Here is a 19,271-nt window from a genome sequence, read left to right on the forward strand (position 1 = left end):
TTATGGTATATCTGCAGCCCTGTGAAGTGCACATGGAGGAGGCGTTATCAGTGTATCTACACTCATACATGCAGGGCTGTCAGTCACTGAGGACTCCTCTCTGTACCAAGATATAAATGTATAAAAGTTACAGGTTTTACTGAATCTTTTCTCACAAAACTATCAATCTGCTCAGCTTCTCCTGCTCTATAAGGCTACATGCACATGAATGTTAGGGCTCCGTGCCCATGCTGCGGTCCGTAATGCACTAGCACAGACCGCGGGGCAGACGCATGCGCTACTTTTTTGCTGTGCGGAGGAACGGCCAGAAACACCACGGAAGCACTCCGTAGTGCTTCCGTGGGGTTCCGATCCATGCCTCCGTTCTGCATCTCCATGATTGCGGACCCATTCAAGAGAATGGGTCCGTGATGCGGAATGCACACGGCCGATGCCCGTGTATTGCGGACCGCAATACGGCCACGGGGTCACACGGTCGTGTGCATGTAGCCCAACCTGGTGTGGGAAGATTGCACTGCATTTTTGGGGGAAAGGTCCTCTAACATAATTTTGAATTTTTCATGTAAATTTCTATATTTAAAACCAAAATAAAATCCTGCAGTTTTCACACTGGCAACTAATGGCCTTATTACACCTGCAGATGAAGCAGACGATTGTCGGGAAGGAAGTCTTCAATTTTTTGTGGGGACAGGGTGGGCAACAAAATGGAAAATCGTAGATTTTTATTTTTTCCCACCGTTATGGCAATCATTGTGCAGGGAAAATATTTTTATATTTTAATAAGTTGGGCATTTGGAGATGTAGCGATACCCATTATATTTCTTTTTTATTATTTATTTTTATATGTAAAATCAGGAAAGAGGTGATTTAAATTATATTCAGGATTTTAATTTTTTTTTTTTACTTCTTACATAGTAACCTTTAGGGGACTAGAACATGTGACCTTCTAATTGCTTGTCCCAAAGATCGCAATAAAATACTATTGCAGACTATGGGATTCTGAGACACTGTCCGCTGAGCTGTGCCTTGTGCACAGATTTACAGGCAGTAAACCATGACACACATGGGAATCTTCAGAAGTCCCCAGGCTATCGGAGCCATGTGGTTTTGCTTCAGGGCTCCAATCGGAAAGCAGTCGCTATTAACATTGGTCAAAAGGACCACGTTTGGCATCATCCCTGATCCTGGTCACTATGGCCGGGTGCCTGCTGTGTTATATACATGTAGGGAATAAGCTCAGCATGCAAGATCACTTCACACAACCCCTTAAAAGGGTTTCTCCAGGATCAGAAAAACATTGCTAATGGGAAAAAGCTGCAATACCGCACACAACCTGTGGACATGTGTGGTGCTGTTTTTCTTGTAATGGACAACTCCTTCAAGTATTAGGTTCAATTCCATTTTATCTTTATGACCTTAATAAATAGGTGGAAAAGTAAATGTCGCTTTTAGCTTATTATACAAAATGAAGTAGAAAAACTTAACTCAGCAAGAGCGAGAAAGTACGGCAAGATAAGGGTACTTTCACACTTGATCCGGAAATCCGTATGCAAACTGATATCTTTTTTTTCCGGATCTGTTAGACTTATTCATTGAAATACCGGATCCGTCTTTCCAATATCATCTGGAATAACGGATCCAGTATTTATGTTTTTCCAAAGCCAGAAAAGAATCTGGCGATGCAGCAATTTCTGGAACACTTGGCATTAATACATTTTAATGGAAATTAATGCCGGATTTGGCAAGTGCGGTAGTGTTCCGGGATTTTGTCTGTTAAAAAAAAAAAAAAAGTACTGGTCAAGTACTGTACAAGGGACGGAACGGAAGATATCCTGATGCATACTGAACGGATTGCTTTCCATTTAGAATGCATTGGGACAAAACTGATGCCTTTTTTACGGTATTGAGACCCTTTACCGGATTTCAATACCGGGAAAAAAATAACGCTAGTGTGAAAGTACCCCAAGGACTGTAATAAGGCCACATTTTAGTATCTGGGTTACAACTTCAAGGTAAAAAATATCACCACCACCTAGGATCTATAAGGATTAGGCATATGATCACTCCTATAAATGTGGACTAAACTAAGGTGCATCTCCTGCAGGATGTCCCCTGTTGTAGAGGAAAGCCCCAAGCACAAGTTGTACAGTCATTAAAGATTTGTACTACAAACCAGTTATCAAATATGATGTCAGTGTCAAACACTGCATTAAAGGGAACCTGTCACCTCCAAAAACCATCCCAAGCCGCCAGCAGTACCTGCAGTAGCCAGCAGCACGTTTCCGACGATAATTTTCTTCCTGAAGGCCAATGCGGCTTAGGCCTCATGCACACGACAGTTCCTTTTTTTTGCGGTCCGCAAAAAACGGAAGCCGCCCTTGTGTCTTCCGCAATTTGCGGAACGGAACGGGCGGCCCATTGTAGAAATGCCTATTCTTGTCCGCAAAACGGACAAGAATAGGACATGCTATTTTTTTTTGCGGGGCCTCGGAACGGAGCAACGGATGCGGACCACACACGGAGTGCTGTCCGCATCTTTTGCGGCCCCATTGAAGTAAATGGGTCTGCACCCGAGCCACAAAAACTGCGGCTCAGATGCGAACCCAAAAAACAGTCGTGTGCATGAGGCCTAAAGCTCAGAAAACTCATCCCCTGCTGACACGCTTCTCTAGTCATGCTTGAAGGGGACAGCGGCCTTCTTGCTTCAAGTCAAGATAATCGCGCCCCCTTCCCTGTGACTGACAGCGCTTATGCAGAGTTCGGCAAAGGCAGCCGAACTGCCGGCTGTCAGTCACAGCGAAGGAGGCGTGGTTACCTTGACTTGAAACATGACTAGAGAAGCAAAAGGATAAAGGAACGTCTTCTGAGCTTTAGACGCATCGGCCTTCATGAAGAAAACTATCGTCGGAAACATGCTGCTGGCTACTGTCAGGTACTGCTGGCGGCTTGGGATGGGTTTTTTGGAGGTGACCGGTTCCCTTTAAAGGGCATCTGTCAGCAGATTTGTACCTATGACACTGGCTGACCTGTTACATGTGCACTTGGCAGCTGAAGGCATCTGTGTTGGTCCCATGTAGTGATGAGCGAATAGACTTCGGATAAAACATCTGAAGTCAATTCGCATAAAACTTCGTTTGAATACTGTATGGAGCGAGCGCTCCTTACAGTATTAGAATGTATTGGTTCAGATAAGCCGAAGTTATTACTTCACGAAGTCTCGCGAGACTTCAGGTAATAACTTCAAAAATGTATTTCTACTATTAAAAACCTTTTCCCGAACTCGGTACCACTTGGAATCGAAACAGATTCCGGGAAAAGGTTTTTAACAGTAGAAATTCATTTTTGAAGTTATTACCTTAAGTATCACAAGACTTCGTGAAGTAATAACTTCGGCTCATCCCTAGTCCCATGTTCAAGTGTGTCCGTGTTGCTGAGAAAAACGAGGTTTTAATATAAGCAAATGAGCCTCTAGGAGCAACGGGGGAGTTGCCATTACACATAGAGGCTCTGCTCCCTCTGCAACTTGAATGACAGGGCCAGGCAGGTGTAATGACCTTGCAGAGGGCGCAGCAGCTGCAGAGAGCAGAGCCTCGAGATGCACTGCCTGTCCAAAAAAAAAGTCGCCACCTGGATTTAACTAAGCAAATAGTTATGTGCCTCATAATTACTGCATGGGCGATTATCTTTCAATGAGTTGCTTCTCACTTCTTAAACAACCATGTTGAAAGACACATCTCGTGGTCGTGGAAAAGATGTCTGTTTGAGAAGGGTCAAATCATTGGGATGCATCAAGCAGAGAAAACATCTAAGGAGATTGCAGAAACTACTAAAATTGGGTTAAGAACTGTCCAACGCACTATTAAAAACTGGAAGGATAGTGGGGACCCATCGTATTCGAGAAAAATGTGGTGGGAAAAAAAATCCTGAATGATCGTGATCGGCGATCACTTAAACGTTTGGTGAAATCAAATCGAAGAAAAACAGTAGAACTCAGGGCTATGTTTAATAGTGAAAGTAAGAGCATTTCCACATGCACAATGCGAAGGGAACAAGGGATTGGGACTGAACAGCTGTGTAGCCGTAAGAAAACCACTAATCAGTGAGGCAAACCGGAAAAAAAAGGCTTCAATTTGCTAGGGAGCATAAAGAAGGTCATGTGGTCTGATGAGTCCAGATTTACCCTGTTCCAGAGTGATGGGCGCATCAGGGTAAGAAGAGTGGCAGATGAAGTGATGCCCCCATCATGCCCAGTGACTACTGTACAAGCCTGTGGGGGCAGTGCTATGATCTGGGGTTGCTGCAGTTGGTCAGGTCTAGGTTCAGCTACAGTATGTGCTGCAAGAATGTGGTCAGCGACTACCTGAACATACTGAATGACCAGGTTATTCCATCAATGGATTTGTTCTTCCCTGATGGCACGGGTATATTCCAAGATGACAATGCCAGGATTCATCAGGCTCAAATTGTGAAAGAGTGGTTCAGGGAGCATGAGACATCATTTTCACACATGGATTGGCCACCACAGAGTCCAGACCTTAACCCCATGAGAATCTTTGGGATGTGCTGGAGAAGGCTTTGCGCAACAGTCAGACTACCATCAACAATGCAAGATCTTGATGAAAAATTAATGCAACACTGGATGGAAATAAATCTTGTGACGTAATCAAAACTAAAGGCGGTCCAACAAAATATTAGAGTGACTTTTTTTTTTGGGTGGCAACTTTTTTTGGGGACGGGGAGTGTATAACTAGAGGCTCATTGGCATGTATTAAAATTTTTTTCTCACCAATACAGTCAGCTGCCGAGTGTACATGAAACAGGTCAGCCAGTTTCATAGGTACAAAACTGCTGTCAGATGCAGTATGTTACAATAGTAGGACATGGGTGAATTATGGAATCCTTGTAACCCAGGGAAATTAGTCAGGAGGTTTTGCTGGACCAAAGGGCTAACACTACATAATTCAAAACTTGATTACTTTGTTGGAACTGGACAACCCCTTTAAGTATTTTTGGTTTCCGCTTGACAACACACATTTGGAAGATGAAGGAAAATTATAAATGACAGCTATGATTAAATATCTAAACCCGTGTAAAAAGGCATAAAAGGGGAATGTATCATCCCAAAATTATGTTGCAGGTTTTATTTACAAACTTTTTTTTTTTGTTTCTACCCATTGAGAGATTATATATATATTTATATATTATGAAATATTGCAGTTTAGACACTGGCCAGTAGAGAACACACAATAGGCTGACATTTCCCATTTTCAGCCTGGCTGTGTAGACTGGGACAGGATTAGCAGAGGACGGCAAGTTAAACAGCAGCTGCTGCTGGAGGCCTAGATACGTCAGATTTACATGCAGCGATCTCCCCCACCTTATGACGACAGCTGCATTGTTTGTGGGGAGCAGATTGCCGTTTAGACTGCACGACCTGCTGCCCAGAAATTATAATCATGCACCTGCCTGAATAAGGGTCCATTCACACCTTCGTATGTGTTTTGCGGATCCGCACATCACAGACACTAATAGAAAATGCCTTTTCTGGTCCGCAATTGCGGACAAGAATAGGACATGTTCTATTTTTTTCAGGAACGAAATTGCGGATCCCGTAAAAACTGATGCGGATCCGAAAATGCAGATGCGGGTCCAGGAAATGTGGATTTGCATCCGTTCTAGCCCCATTGATAGTGAATGGGTCCGCAAATTGCGGAACGAATGCGGATCCAAATTACGGACGTGTGAATGGAGCCTAAGGCTACTTTCACATCTGCACTTTCCCTTTCCGCTATTGAAATCAGTCATAGGATCTCAATAGCGGGGGAATACGCTTCTGTTTTGTCCCCATTCATTGTCAATGGGGACAAAACATAAATGAATGCATTCCGTTCCTTCCCACATCGCGGACAGCGGTTTTTTTTGTCCACGATGTGGAGCAAGACGGACGGACTCACAATGTAAGTCAATTAAGAGGGATCAGTTTTCTCTGACTCAAAAGAAAACGGATCTGTCCCCCATTGGTTTTACAGACAGATCCATCTTGGCCGCTTTAGAGATAATACAACCAGATCCGTTCAGAACGGATGCAGACGGTTGTATCATAATAACGGAAGTGTTTTTGCTGATCCATGACGGATCCAGCAAAAACGCTAGTGAATGAACGAGTGAAACGCTTGTTCATCGGGTGATCGGCGGCACACTTAGACGGACGGTGTAAATCCACCTTAGCAGTTTGACATTTGTCACTTGGCTCCCAAAAAGCAATTTAAAAAAATTTGACCGAAGGCCTCATTCACACAACTGTAATTTTCTTCAGTGCGTTATCCGTTTTTTTTCACAGATAGCACTCTGACCTATGGGGACACGCACACATCCATTCTGTCTATGGATTAGTATGCCGATCTGTATATCTCCCAGTAGACAGTCCTTTCTATCGATGGATGAAAAAAAAAAAAATGTATATCCATTTGGATATTTGAAAAGGATCTGTGCCACAGAAGTTTCTACAGTAGCTCTAATAAGTACTTTTGGATTATCAGCTTCTCATCGGTAGGTATCACCTTTTATGATTGACCCCGACACCCCCCAAAAAAAAAAAAAAAGTTAACTGATCAGTTTTCAGTGGAGCTTCATCAAGCTATTTACAGACACACAGCTGTGGTTCCCCTGATTAAAAAGTTTTGTTTTTCTTCTTTTGTTGAGGAGAGGCTCTGTTTTAGTGCTATGCAAATTAGGCCTTTGGGGCAATGAGGGTGTGACCATTGCTCTTGTTGCACCCAAGCCCCACTCATTTCTGCAGCCAGCCCCTGCCTTCCTGCTATGCCACTGCCTGGTCCCAATCAATCAATGCAGTTTTTTTGACATGGCAGACAGACCACCTGATCTTTGTCATTTTGATTAGGGTTATTTTTATAGCACAATTTTTTTACATAAATAAACCGTATAAAAACTAGCAAGGAGTGAAGCCCACCTTACAGGGAATTTTTTTTTTTTTTTTTTTTTTTTAGTTCTACCCCACCAGACCATTGAAGGAAACTAAACTCCCTTCCTTCCTGTTCTAACTCCATGGGCACCAGGCTATCTTCACTTCCTGCATAGAAGGCATTATATGTACCACTGCAGCCAATGACTTGCCTCAGAGGTAACATGTCCCCAAGTGGCATACATCGTGCCACTTGGGGCATCACTGCTGACTGGCTGCAGTGGCACACATGACTCAGTCTGCTTCAAAGTTTCCGAGAACAGGATCAGAAGGCCAACGAGGAGACCCAGGGAGCCATAGCGGAGTGGCAGGGAGCAAATGGGCATGAATTTTCTTTCAACAGACTGCTAATTTAAGAGTTAAAAAATTTAATTAATAAAAAAAAAATAAAAAAAAAAAAGAAAATAAATAGGCAGGGCTTGGTATTTCTGGCGCATCGAGCAGGGAAGTTGGGGGAAGGCTTCTTCTGCAGCCATTTGCCTTAGGCCTCTTTCACATGACTGTATGGCTTTATCAGAGTTTTGCGGTCCGTTTTTCACGGATCCGTTGTTCTGTTGTGTGCTGTCCGCATCTTTTGCGGCCCAATTGAAGTGAATGGGTCCGCATCCGATCTGCATTTTTCAACTAAGCCACGACCAAGTGCATGAGCCCTTATAATGGACTTAGTAGACCAAAAGTCGACAATTTTGGCAGGAAAAACAAAAGAAAACCCTGCATGCAGAGCCTTCCCCTGCTGCCTGTAAGTGCACGGGAGGCCACACAGCCGTGAACACAGTCTGTGCATACCACAATTTCTTCACTTCAGTTTCGTACTGAATCTGACAAAATAGTCTGTATGGAATGACACATACAGAAACACAGAGGCACTCACCTTAATGGCAGCCTTATACTATGCCCATATGTGGCTCAGTGGTTATCACTGGTGTCGTGCATTGCCGAGGTCCTAGGTTCGAATCCAACCAAGGACAACATCTGCATGGAGTTTGTATGTTCTCCCTGTGTTTGCGTTGGTTTCCTCCGGGTACTTGAGTTTCCTCCCACACTCCAAAGATATAGTGATAGGGAGCCCCATTGAAGACAAGAGTTACCATCTGATGCAGCAAGTGGAAGTCTAAGGCTACTGTCACACTCACGTTTTGGGCGGATCCGTCATGGATCTGCAAAAACTGATTGGTTAAAATAATACAACCGCATGCATCCGTCATGAACAGATCCGTTTGTATTATCTGTAAAATAGCCAAGACGGATCTGTCATGAACTCCATTGAAAGTCAATGGGAGAAGGATCAGTTTTCTATTGTGCCAGAGAATACTGATCCGTCCGCGTTTGGCTCAGTTTAGTCAAGCGGACCGCAAAACGCTGCAGGCAGCATTTTGGTGTCCGCCTCCAAAGCAGAATGGAGACGGATCGGAGGCAAACTGATGCCTTCTGAGCGGATCCTTTTCCATTCAGAATGCATTAGGGTAAAACTGATCTGTTTTGGACCGCTTGTGAGAGCCCTGAACGGATCTCACAAACGGAAAGCCAAAACGCGAGCGTGAAAGTAGCCTGAGTATGTCCAACATCCTACCAAAACAAACATAAAAAAAATCTGTGAATTCTGAAACTAATGGGCAATATGTTGGTTGGTAAGGTGGTTAATGTTTGATATTTTCACACCAAATGGAGACTGGAAATGCGATGTGAATGGGACCTTAACTGGCCTGCAGTCTATTTCTAGGTTATTTATCTTCACTTACAAGTTAAGTTTTGCACTCCCTTTAGTTATTTAGGGAAAGTGGGCAGTAAAGGGAGTCCGTTAGTGGTTTAGACCCTGCAAAGCTTATGACTGTGCCAAGCAGAGGCTGTGGATGTTTTTATTTGAAGCAGCACTATTCAATAGAACTAGGCTTCATGCACACAACTGTATCTGTAAATCAATATACAAAATGCAGATACCTCCCTTCTCCGTGCATCCTCCATTTTTATCACTCCCTGCAACGGAAATTTGTCTATTCTAGTCTGCGATATGGAACAGAATGTCATGTTCTATAATTTGCAGAAAAACCACACATTCGTAAAAAATAAATAAAAAAAAAGTGGGTGTGCTTAGCATACTGACTCATTTATTTCTTTGGGGCTATCTGCCTCTCGTCAGTCCCACAAATGGCCAGACTGCGGTCCCTCACACTGAAGTGCTCACTGCAGCGAGATGCTCCACAACCCCCCCGAATGACAGCTGTGGTGGTCTCCAGGTTTGATGCTACAGCAATCACTAAGAACAGAAAGGGGGGGGGGGGGATGTGGAGCAGCTCACTGTAGAGAGCACGTCAGAGAATGAGACCACCTTCTGGCTGGGCTTTTTTGCACAGTGGTGCTGCTAATCATGCAGCGACCAGGGTTATGGAAACCGTTCAGTGAAACCCTCCGTTACAGAAACCGCAAAGCCCATTTGGCTGTTTTTATAACCCCAGCCACCTGTGGCCGCCACAGAAGCGGATTTCAACCTCAAGCATGAATGGCTGAGATGGAAATACCCCTTTCATACTAAGGCTATTTAATCAGTGTCCATTCATCAGCTGGAGTATACAATAAACCCTTAGCAGGATAGATAGCACTGGGACTTCCAGGATCTGCCTTAAGCCTGTATTACAACTGACGATTTTTCGGCAGATGATTGCTAACGAGCGCTTGTATGAACGTTCGTTCGCAATCATCTTGCAGTTTAATACTAAACACTGATTGCCAGATGAACGAGCAAATCCAAAATTTTTGACATGTTAAAAAGTAATCATTTGCAGGCGGCAGATCGTGGTGACTAATAATCTGCTGCTGGCAAACAGCTATACAGCATGGGGACGAGCGATAGTGATCACTCCACCACATGCTGTGGAGGAGATCGCTACATGTAATAGCCGGGAGGGAACACTTTGTGCCCTACAATCATCTGCCACGTCGGACTGTGTAATACAGTCTTTAGTCTTGGTCTTATGCGGGGGCGGGGAGTGGAGAGAGCAGATGCAGAAGGACATCTAATTCCCATTATGGGGCCAGAGACAAATTAAAATATGAAAATGAGGACGAAGTTATGGTAACCTTCCATTTGTTTACCTGCCATGACAAGCCTACAAATTAATAAAAAGTAACGTGTCATTTGGATTTGTACTATGCTATACAAATTTCACTGAACTCGATGTAGTTGGAAAAATGCAAAAAAGTGCAACTTGGGCAAAAATGTATCGACCTTGCATTTTTACACTACTCACTGCAGTTTTGAAAAATGGGTGAGGAAATTGGTGCAGTCTGCTACGTTAATGAGTTTCACTCCAGATTATCTTAGACTTTATAAAAAGTCGTAAACTCACTCCAGTAGGAGGGTGGAGTAACATTTCTAGACAGAAGTGTTAGGTTTAAACATTTGATAAATTTGGTGCAAAATAATCCAATGCAGACTCCTACAAAACTGACTTCAAAATATTGTAAGACCAGACTATCCCCTTAGACTCTACAATATCATAACCTTATAGCAGCTACTATCAACTGTTATCCCTGAAATAAATACTCATATCTTGAAAGCAATTCATCCTGTTGCAGAAAATCATGTAATGGATCAAGTCCATGTAGTGACTGGATTGTTTGCCATGCGTACCTGCAGCGATGCCGCCTGCCCTTCTGGCCATGGTTAGTGAAGGACAAAGTTTTATTAACCTACTGGAGTGTCATCAAAAAAGGTCTTCTGACTGGCAGAGATCATATGTTACGTCTAAGTGTTACACTATAGAATATTATAAAAAGGCTAAAAATCCCTGAACAGCTACAAAATAGCCCCGCCCTTAAGTTTTTTTTGGGACTTAAAGGGAACCAGTCACCTCCAAAAACCATCCCAAGCCGCCAGCAGCATGTTTCCGACGACAATTTTCTTCCTGAAGGCCGATGTGGCTAAAGCTCAGAAAACATTCCTTTATGCCCTGCCCGGTGCGCTTCTCTAGTCAGGCTTGAAGTCAAGGGGGCAGCGGCCTCCTTAAGTCACGGTAACCGCGCCCCCTTCCCTGTGACTGACAGCGCTTATGCAGAGGGTTCGACAAAGCCAGCCCAACTGCCGGCTGTCAGTCACAGTCGAAGGGGTAGGGAAGGGGGCGTAATTACCGTGACTTGAAGCAAGGAGGCTGCTACCCCCTTGACTTCAAGACTGACTAGAGAAGCGCACCGGCAGAGGATAAACGTTTTCTGAGATTTAGCCGCATCGTCCTTCAGGAAGAAAATTGTTGTCGGAAACACGCGGCTGACTACTGTCAGGTACTGCTGGCGGCTTGGGATGGTTTTTGGAGGCGACAGGTTCCCTTTTAAGCACTGATGACCTATACTCCTGACACCTCAATTTTTACCGGAAACGTGCCTTCATTTTGTGTAAGGGAGTGCACAACTAATATGACAAGCACTCTACATGAGCCGAGTATGCCCTGTAAACAAGGCCTCATATAATAAGAGGTAAAGGATCAAAATATATTTTTAAGGTATATCAAACATGTGAACAATACGGTCTAATTTTATATTCAATGTAAAACTTCTTCAATCTCAAGGAGAGAGCCAGATCCTGAAATTAAGTGGACATTTCACCCTAAGGAGGTAAAATAAACAGAATATGTTAGCAGGTCAAGTACACAATGGATAGTGCTGACAAAGTACAGGTTACTACAAATACTTACCTAAAATGAAACTGTAAATTAGTCATTTTTACTCCCTTTTACCAACAATCCATGCCGACATGCCTAAATGCTCCAATTTAGGATGTGTGCGTAACACACACTTAAGACCCTGCAATGGTATCGCTACCATTAGACTAAATAGTTCAAGAGTATGTCACTACTCAACAAACCAGAACACTGCCACAAAATAAAATGAAAAAACAGATACACATGCATGAGAATTTCCTGATAACCAAGTGATACCACAGGTTTGATGTTATACCTTCCTACTATCACATAGTTGAGCTGCAAATGCAATAGTGATTTACACCTTTGAGAGTTGAAACCTTTTTGGTTTAAATAAAATGCATTCCCGGGGATACAGTTCTTTGTCTTTCTTAAGGAGATCATTGTACATCTGTTCATATGTGGTTTTGAAATCGTATACATTTGGCTTGTCTGGTGCTGGACCCGGAAGTTTGACATGTGTTCCTGTTCCAAATGATCGGACATTGAAGGCCCGTTTACTGAAAGAAACAGACAAAAAGAAGAAAAAGAAACTTGAGAATCAAATGAAGACTGCAAATGTCATTCCACATCTACAAATAGGATAAAGTTACACGATTTGTTAGTGAAAACATTTATAGCATATGTGCTGCATGTCATTCAACACGCTATAGCTAATCATTAGGGGAAACGGGTCATGTGACAGCAGCCATGAGCTAAAGGTGCTCATACTTCAACCTCCGACTACCACCAAGCTCTAGTATACAGTGTCCACAGTGAAGTGCCAGCGCACCCGAATTACCCAACCCCTTGTGCACGGAACAAAATAGGTAAGACCTTGATAACCAAGTATAATTTAAAAAAAATTTAAAAAAAATATGCAGCTCCAGCACTCTAATGTAGTTGTGTCGCTTGTTTCTTTATTTCTGGTAAAATTAAAGCATGTAGACAAATCCTCACACTCCAACACCAGTTTACGCATTTCAGGCCCTTAGTCCTTAAATCATAACTGATCAAGGCTGAGCTCTGTGGTTTATATAAAAGTGGTTCCAATTTCCCCAAACCCAACTTAGGGGGGGGGGGGGGGGGGGGGGGAAGAAGGGTGGAGAACCACCTAATGAATTAGGCAAGGCATTTGTTATTCTATTGTGCGATTCTCATAAAATTGCATAGAAAAAGTTTAAAATTATATATCTTGCCGTATAACTAAGCTAGTATTTTATGTCAAATCCATGATCCATTTATATTATAAAAATCCGGATATATTGTTAGACATTAAAACGCATAGTACGAACACAGGGAAGAAAAACTAAAATCACGATTCTATGATACATATTGACCACAATATAAATGTACATAATTGATCAAATGCAGACAGACTATATTACATGAAAAAAATAAACGAAAATATAAATTTTTATTAAAAAAAAAAAAATTACATAGTGCCTTGCAAAAGTATTCACCCCCTTGACTTCTCGTATTTTGGTGCCTCACAACATGGATTGTTTGAGGATTTGCATTATTTAATTTACAGAACATGCCCACAACTTTGAAGAGGATTTATTTTATTTTTTTATTATGAAGCAAAACAAATATGACAAAATAACAGAAAAAGAATGTGCATAAATATTCACTCTCCTAAACTCAATACTTTGTAGAGCCGCCTTTTGCAGCAATCACAGCTCCAAGTCGCTATGGATAAGTCTCTATGAGCTTGCCACATCTTACCACTGGGATTTTTGACCATTCCTCCTTGCAAAACTGCTCCAGCTCCTTCAGGTTGGACGGTTTGCGCTTGTGAACAGCAATCTTTAAGTCTGACCACAGATTTTCTATTGGATTGAGATCTGGGCTTTGACATGTTTCCCCCTAAACTACTCAAGTGTTGCTTTAGCAGTGTGTTTGGGGTCATTGTCCTGCGGGAAGGTGAACCTCCGTCCTAGCCTCAAATCACGCACAGAGTGATACAGGTTTTGATCAAGAATATCCCTGTATTTAGCACCATCCATCTTTGCCTCAACTCTGACCAGTTTCCCAGTCCCATCCCCACAGCATGATGCTGCCACCACCATGTTTCACTGTGGGGATGGTGTTCTTTGGGTGATGTGATGGGTTTGCTCCAGACATAGCGTTAGCTGAAAGTAATGGCTTTCTTCTGGCCACTCTGCCATAAAGCCCAACTCTATGGAGCGTACGGCTTATTGTCGTCCTATGTACAGATACTCCCGTCTCTGCTGTGGAACTCTGCAGCTCCTCCAGGGTTACCTTAGGTCTCTGTGCTGCCTCTCTGATTAATGCCCTTCTTGCCCGGTCCGTGAGTTTTGGTGGACGGCCATCTCTTGGCCGGTTTGCCGTTGTGCCATGTACTTTCCATTTGGTTATGAGAGATTTTATGGTGCTCCTGGGGATCATTAAAGATTTGGATATTTTTTTTAATAACCTAACCCTGACTTGTATTTCTCAACAACATTGTCCCTTACTTGTTTGGAGAGTTCCTTGGTCTTCGTGGCAGTGTTTGGTTAGTGATGCCTCATGCTTAGGTGTTGGAGCCTCTGGGGTCTTTCAAAAAAGGTATGTATATGTAATGACCGGTCATGTGACACTTAGATTGCACACAGGTGGACATCATTTCACTAATTATGTGACTTCTGAAGGTAATTTGTTGTACTAGAGCTTTTTATGATCTTCCTAACAAAGGGGGTGAATACATACGCACATGCCAATTTTCTGGTGGGGGGGGGGTGAATACTTTTGAAAGGCACTGTAATTGTATTAGATTAGTTAATAGTATAATAAATATACATTAATTCTTTCCTGAGGTTTAAGCCTAGTGGATATCTAGTGTTGAATCTAAATATCCAATATGTTTCTCTCATCAAAATGACTCTCAATGTCACCACCTCTAGGGGGAGCTACTACTTTCTATAGCATAACATTAAAAACCTTTCAAACGTCGATCGTGTTCATGAATGAAATTTCTTGCTACATTGGAAATATTTGTATATAAAGTATTGGTAATAAAATGAATGTGCTCTAAAATTCTTGTTTTGCGTTTCCTTGATGTGCTGCCTACATATAGCAAGTTACATAATGTACATTTTATGATATAAACTCCTGTTGTGTTGCGATTGATGTATGATTTAACAGGAAAAGTAACTGATCAGAATTGTGAATTTCTCATTGGTACTGCAAAACTGCATGTTTTACAGGGATGGCTTCCACATTTAGTGAAGCCTATGTATTTCATCCAAGTGCCGGATGGGGCTTTGCTGGTACGTGAAAAAAATGAAAGGGATAAAGAATTGGCAAGGGTAGGTGGACGTCCCGCTTTCTGTAACTCATACAAAATGTCATCTTCATAGAGAATAGATAAGCATTTTGTAATAACTTGTATTTTTGTGAATTGTCCACTGTATGCGAGTACTAAAGTTGGTTTTTCAAGGGAGTTTATTTTATTAATTGATCTGTTATTTTTAAACAGGAGATCTTGTCTGGATTTATTTTTGACAATATTTAGGGCTCTAGTTAACATCCATTGCGGGTATCCTCTTTCCAATAGACGAGTGCCAATTAATTGGCACTCGTTGTGGGAGGTAACGTTGGTGCTGCAGTTTTTCCTAACGCGTATGTATTCTCCTACTGGGATTGCTTTTAAAGTATGGATGGGATGATGGCTATCTGCTCTAAGGACAGTGTTACCAGCGGTTTGTTTGCGGTACATCTGCGATTGTCTGTGTTCATTTGCAAAACCCATCAAAGTCATATCCCAAAAATTTATAATTTTGTGAACATACAAAACAGACGAAGCGCAAATTATAAGGATCATCATTGAGGTATAGCATAAGAGGGTATGGCAGATACATCGATGATTTACTCCTCATTTGGAGGGGCGATGTATCTGCCATACCACTCTGTCCTGTATAAAGGGATTGTGGTCGCAGTAAATATAGCGCTCTTCCCAATAGGACATGGACAAATTAGCCAACGAAGGTAAAAATTTAGCCCCCGTGGAAACTCCCTGTTTCTGAACAAAAAATAAATAAAAAAAAAAAGTGTAAATCAAATGAAAAATTGAGTCAACAAAAAAAGGTTTACTTCCAGTACATAATCTATATATGCTATTGTATATTTACTGTATTTAAGTGATATTCAAGAGCTATTAAAGCGAAATTATGAGGTATTGAAGGATATAAGGAAACATCAGTAGTTAACCATGTGTATTCCGCTCTCCATTATTTATTTTAAAAAAAAGTTCTTAATACATCTCCTGCATCTTTAATATATTCTGGAATGCGTTTGACCAAAGGTTGCAATATGGAAAATATGGAATCTAATGGATAAAAGTCTGTACACATACCAGATATTGCTGTTACTGATTATGCAAATCTATCTTTTAAAGAACAAATATCACTGATTTGTCTTGAAAATCTTGCATCTGAAAACAGTGATAGCACTGTGGATATTGCAGGCCAAAAATGTAAAACCGCAAATCCACAGTTATATTTATTGAAAGCACGTACGCACAGTATGGACATTTTTCAGGAAGTTCTAGAAAAGGAGCTTACTTCCATTCATAATAAAATATTTCAGGGAGATAGACATCACAACTTAACCAATAAACAAAAAAAAAAAAAACGCTTTAGATATTTTAGAAAAAACTGATGAGATAATAAAAATGGCTGATAAAGGAGGAGCAGTAGTGGTTCTTGACAGATGCATATTACTATACTAACAAATGATGGAAATAGTGTCAGAGTTCTTGGTATTTTCTCTCAAACAGTTCACCTTTCTCACCGTGGAGACCCCCGTCACACCAATTATTCATGTCCTCCCAAAGATACACAAAGGTCTTAACCCTCCCCCATTACGTCCAATAACATCAGGCATTGGCTTCTCTTATGGAGAGACTAGGAGAATGGTTAGATTCCATATTCCAACCTTTGGTCAAACGCATTCCAGGATATATTAAAGATACAGGAGATGTATTAAGATTTATTTTTTAATAAACAATGGAGAGTGGAATACACATGGTTAACTACTGTTTCCTTATATCCTTCAATACCTCAATTTCACTTTAATAACTCTTGAATATCACTTAAATACAGTAAATATACAATGGAATATATAGATTATGTACTGGAAGTAACCACATTTTTGTTTACTATTTTTAATTTGATTTATACATTTTTGTTCAAAGACTGAGTTTCCACGGGGGCCAAATTTTCACCTTCGTTGGCTAATTTGTCCATGTCCTATTGGGAAGAGCGCTATATTTACTGCGACCACAATCCCTTTATACAGGACAGAGTGGTATGGCAGATACATTGAGGATTTACTCCTTATTTGGAGGGGCGATGTATCTGCCATACCCTCTTATGCTATACCTCAATGATAATACTTATAATTTGCGCTTCGTCTGTTTGTATGATGTTCACAAAATAATTTTTTTCGATATGACTTTGATGGGTTTTGCAAATGAACACAGACAATCGCAGATGTACCGCAAACAAACCGCTGGTAACACTGTCCTTAGAGCAGATAGCCATCATCCCATCCATACTTTAAAAGCAATCCCAGTAGGAGAATACATACGCGTTAGGCTACTTTCACACCTGCGTTCGGTGCAGATCCATCTAGTATCTGCACAGACGGATCCGCACCTATAATGCAAACACTTGTATCCGTTCAGAACTGATCAGTTTGCATTATTCTTTAAAAAAAAAGTCTAAGTCAAAATGGACGGATCCGTTGTCACTGACACAATATGGTGCAGTTGAAAACAGATCCGTCCCCATTGACTTAAGTTGTAAGTCAGGACGGATCCGTTTGGCTCCGCATCGTCAGGCAGACACCAAAATGCTGCAAGCAGCGTTTTGGTGTCCGCCTCAAATGCAGAACGGAGACCGAACGCAGGCATTCTGAGCGGATCCTTATCCATTCAGAATGCATTGGGGCTGAACTGATCCGTTTTGGGCCGCTTGTGAGATCCCACTGATCTCACAAGCGGACCCAGAAACGCCAGTGTGAAAGTAGCCTTAGAAGAAACTGCAGCACCAACGTTACCTCCCACAATGAGTGCCAATTAATTGGCACTCGTCTATTGGAAAGAGGATACCCGCAATCGATGTTAACTAGAGCCCTAAATAATATTGTCAAAAATAAATCCAGACAAGATCTCCTGTTTAAAAATAACAGATCAATTAATAAAATAAACTCCCATGAAAAACCAACTTTAGTACTCGCATACAGTGGACAATTCACAAAAATACAAGTTATTACAAAATGCTTATCTATTCTCTATGAAGATGACACTTTGTATGAGTTATTGAAAGGGGGATGTAAAATAGTCTCTAGACGTCCACCTACCCTTGCCAAGTCTTTATCCCCTGCATTTTTTCACGTACTAGCAAAGCCCCATCCGGCACTTGGAAGAAATACATAGGCTTCACTAAATGTGGAAGCCATCCCTGTAAAACATGCAGTTTTGCAGTACCAATGAGAACCTCACACCATTCTGATCAGTTACTTTTCCTGTTAAATCATACATCAATCGCAACACAACAGGAGTTTATCATAAAATGTACATTATGTAACTTGCTATATGTAGGCAGCACATCAAGGAAACGCAAAACAAGAATTTTAGAGCACATTCATTCTATTACCAATCCTTTATATACAAATATTTCCAATGTAGCAAGAAATTTCATTCATGAACACGATCGACGTTTGAAAGGTTTTCAATGTTGTGCTATAGAAAGTAGTAGCTCCCCCTAGAGGTGGTGACATTGAGAGTCATTTTGATGAGAGAAACAATAATTATCAAATGCCCGTGCGGGTTGTTGTATGTGGGAGAGACAATTCAAATGGTGAAAGATCGAATATCTAAACATAAATCCACAATACGGAAACAAAATTTGCTGTTACCCATTCCTTATTTTCACAACCATAATCATTCTATCGCACAATTGAAATTTTAAGTCATAGAGCAGGTATGTCAACCGAGGAGGGGAGGCGATTTGAAGAGATTGTTGTTACGCCCGGAGGCCTTTTAGATTCATACGTTGGATACGTTATATCCAAAAGGGCTTAATAGGGATTATGAGGTCATGTGTTTTTTATTTGGTTTTCACATTTGTTATTTTTCGCAGACTGCAATGCCACGAAGTTGTCTGGGAAGCACACGAATCAGGACGTCAGGTGTTTGTACCATTAGCTAGTGATGTCAGTTCCTGTGTTGTGTTACTAATTGAATGATTGATTGTCATGATCATGTTACTGCGATTCAGGTCTATAAAATGTGAGAAAGTGTCAGTTTGTACTGTGCAGTTGAGGAAGGCTGACATGCCGAAACGCGTTCTGTGAACCGTTTAATAAAGCATATTCTGAAGAGCAAGTACGTCTGCTGGGATCATTTTTTAAGCATCTTATGGGGATTGCTCCTTTCCCGTGCAGACATCGATAAGGAGGTCGTGAGCGGTCTGATTTTGGAATTTTATTTATATTGTGGTCTCACAATATGCATCATAGAATCATGATTTTTAGTATCTTCCCTGTGTTCATACTATGCATTTTTATGTCTAACAATCAGGGTGAATAAAAATCAATGATAAAAAAAAAAA

General features: G+C 41.5%; 1 protein-coding gene across 1 annotated transcript in view; it reads right to left on the bottom strand.

Moving 5' to 3' along the window:
- SSU72 (SSU72 homolog, RNA polymerase II CTD phosphatase) overlaps nt 1-19,271 on the bottom strand; it is an 85,178-nt gene that overhangs the window by 26,555 nt on the left and 39,352 nt on the right. The window contains exon 2 of the mRNA XM_040428051.1: nt 12,030-12,173. Coding sequence (XP_040283985.1) covers nt 12,030-12,173 — 144 coding nt within the window. The remainder of the gene's footprint in view (nt 1-12,029; nt 12,174-19,271) is intronic.

The sequence above is a fragment of the Bufo bufo genome, chromosome 1, assembly GCF_905171765.1.
Source record: "Bufo bufo chromosome 1, aBufBuf1.1, whole genome shotgun sequence".
In the NCBI taxonomy this organism is placed as follows: Eukaryota; Metazoa; Chordata; class Amphibia; order Anura; family Bufonidae; genus Bufo; species Bufo bufo.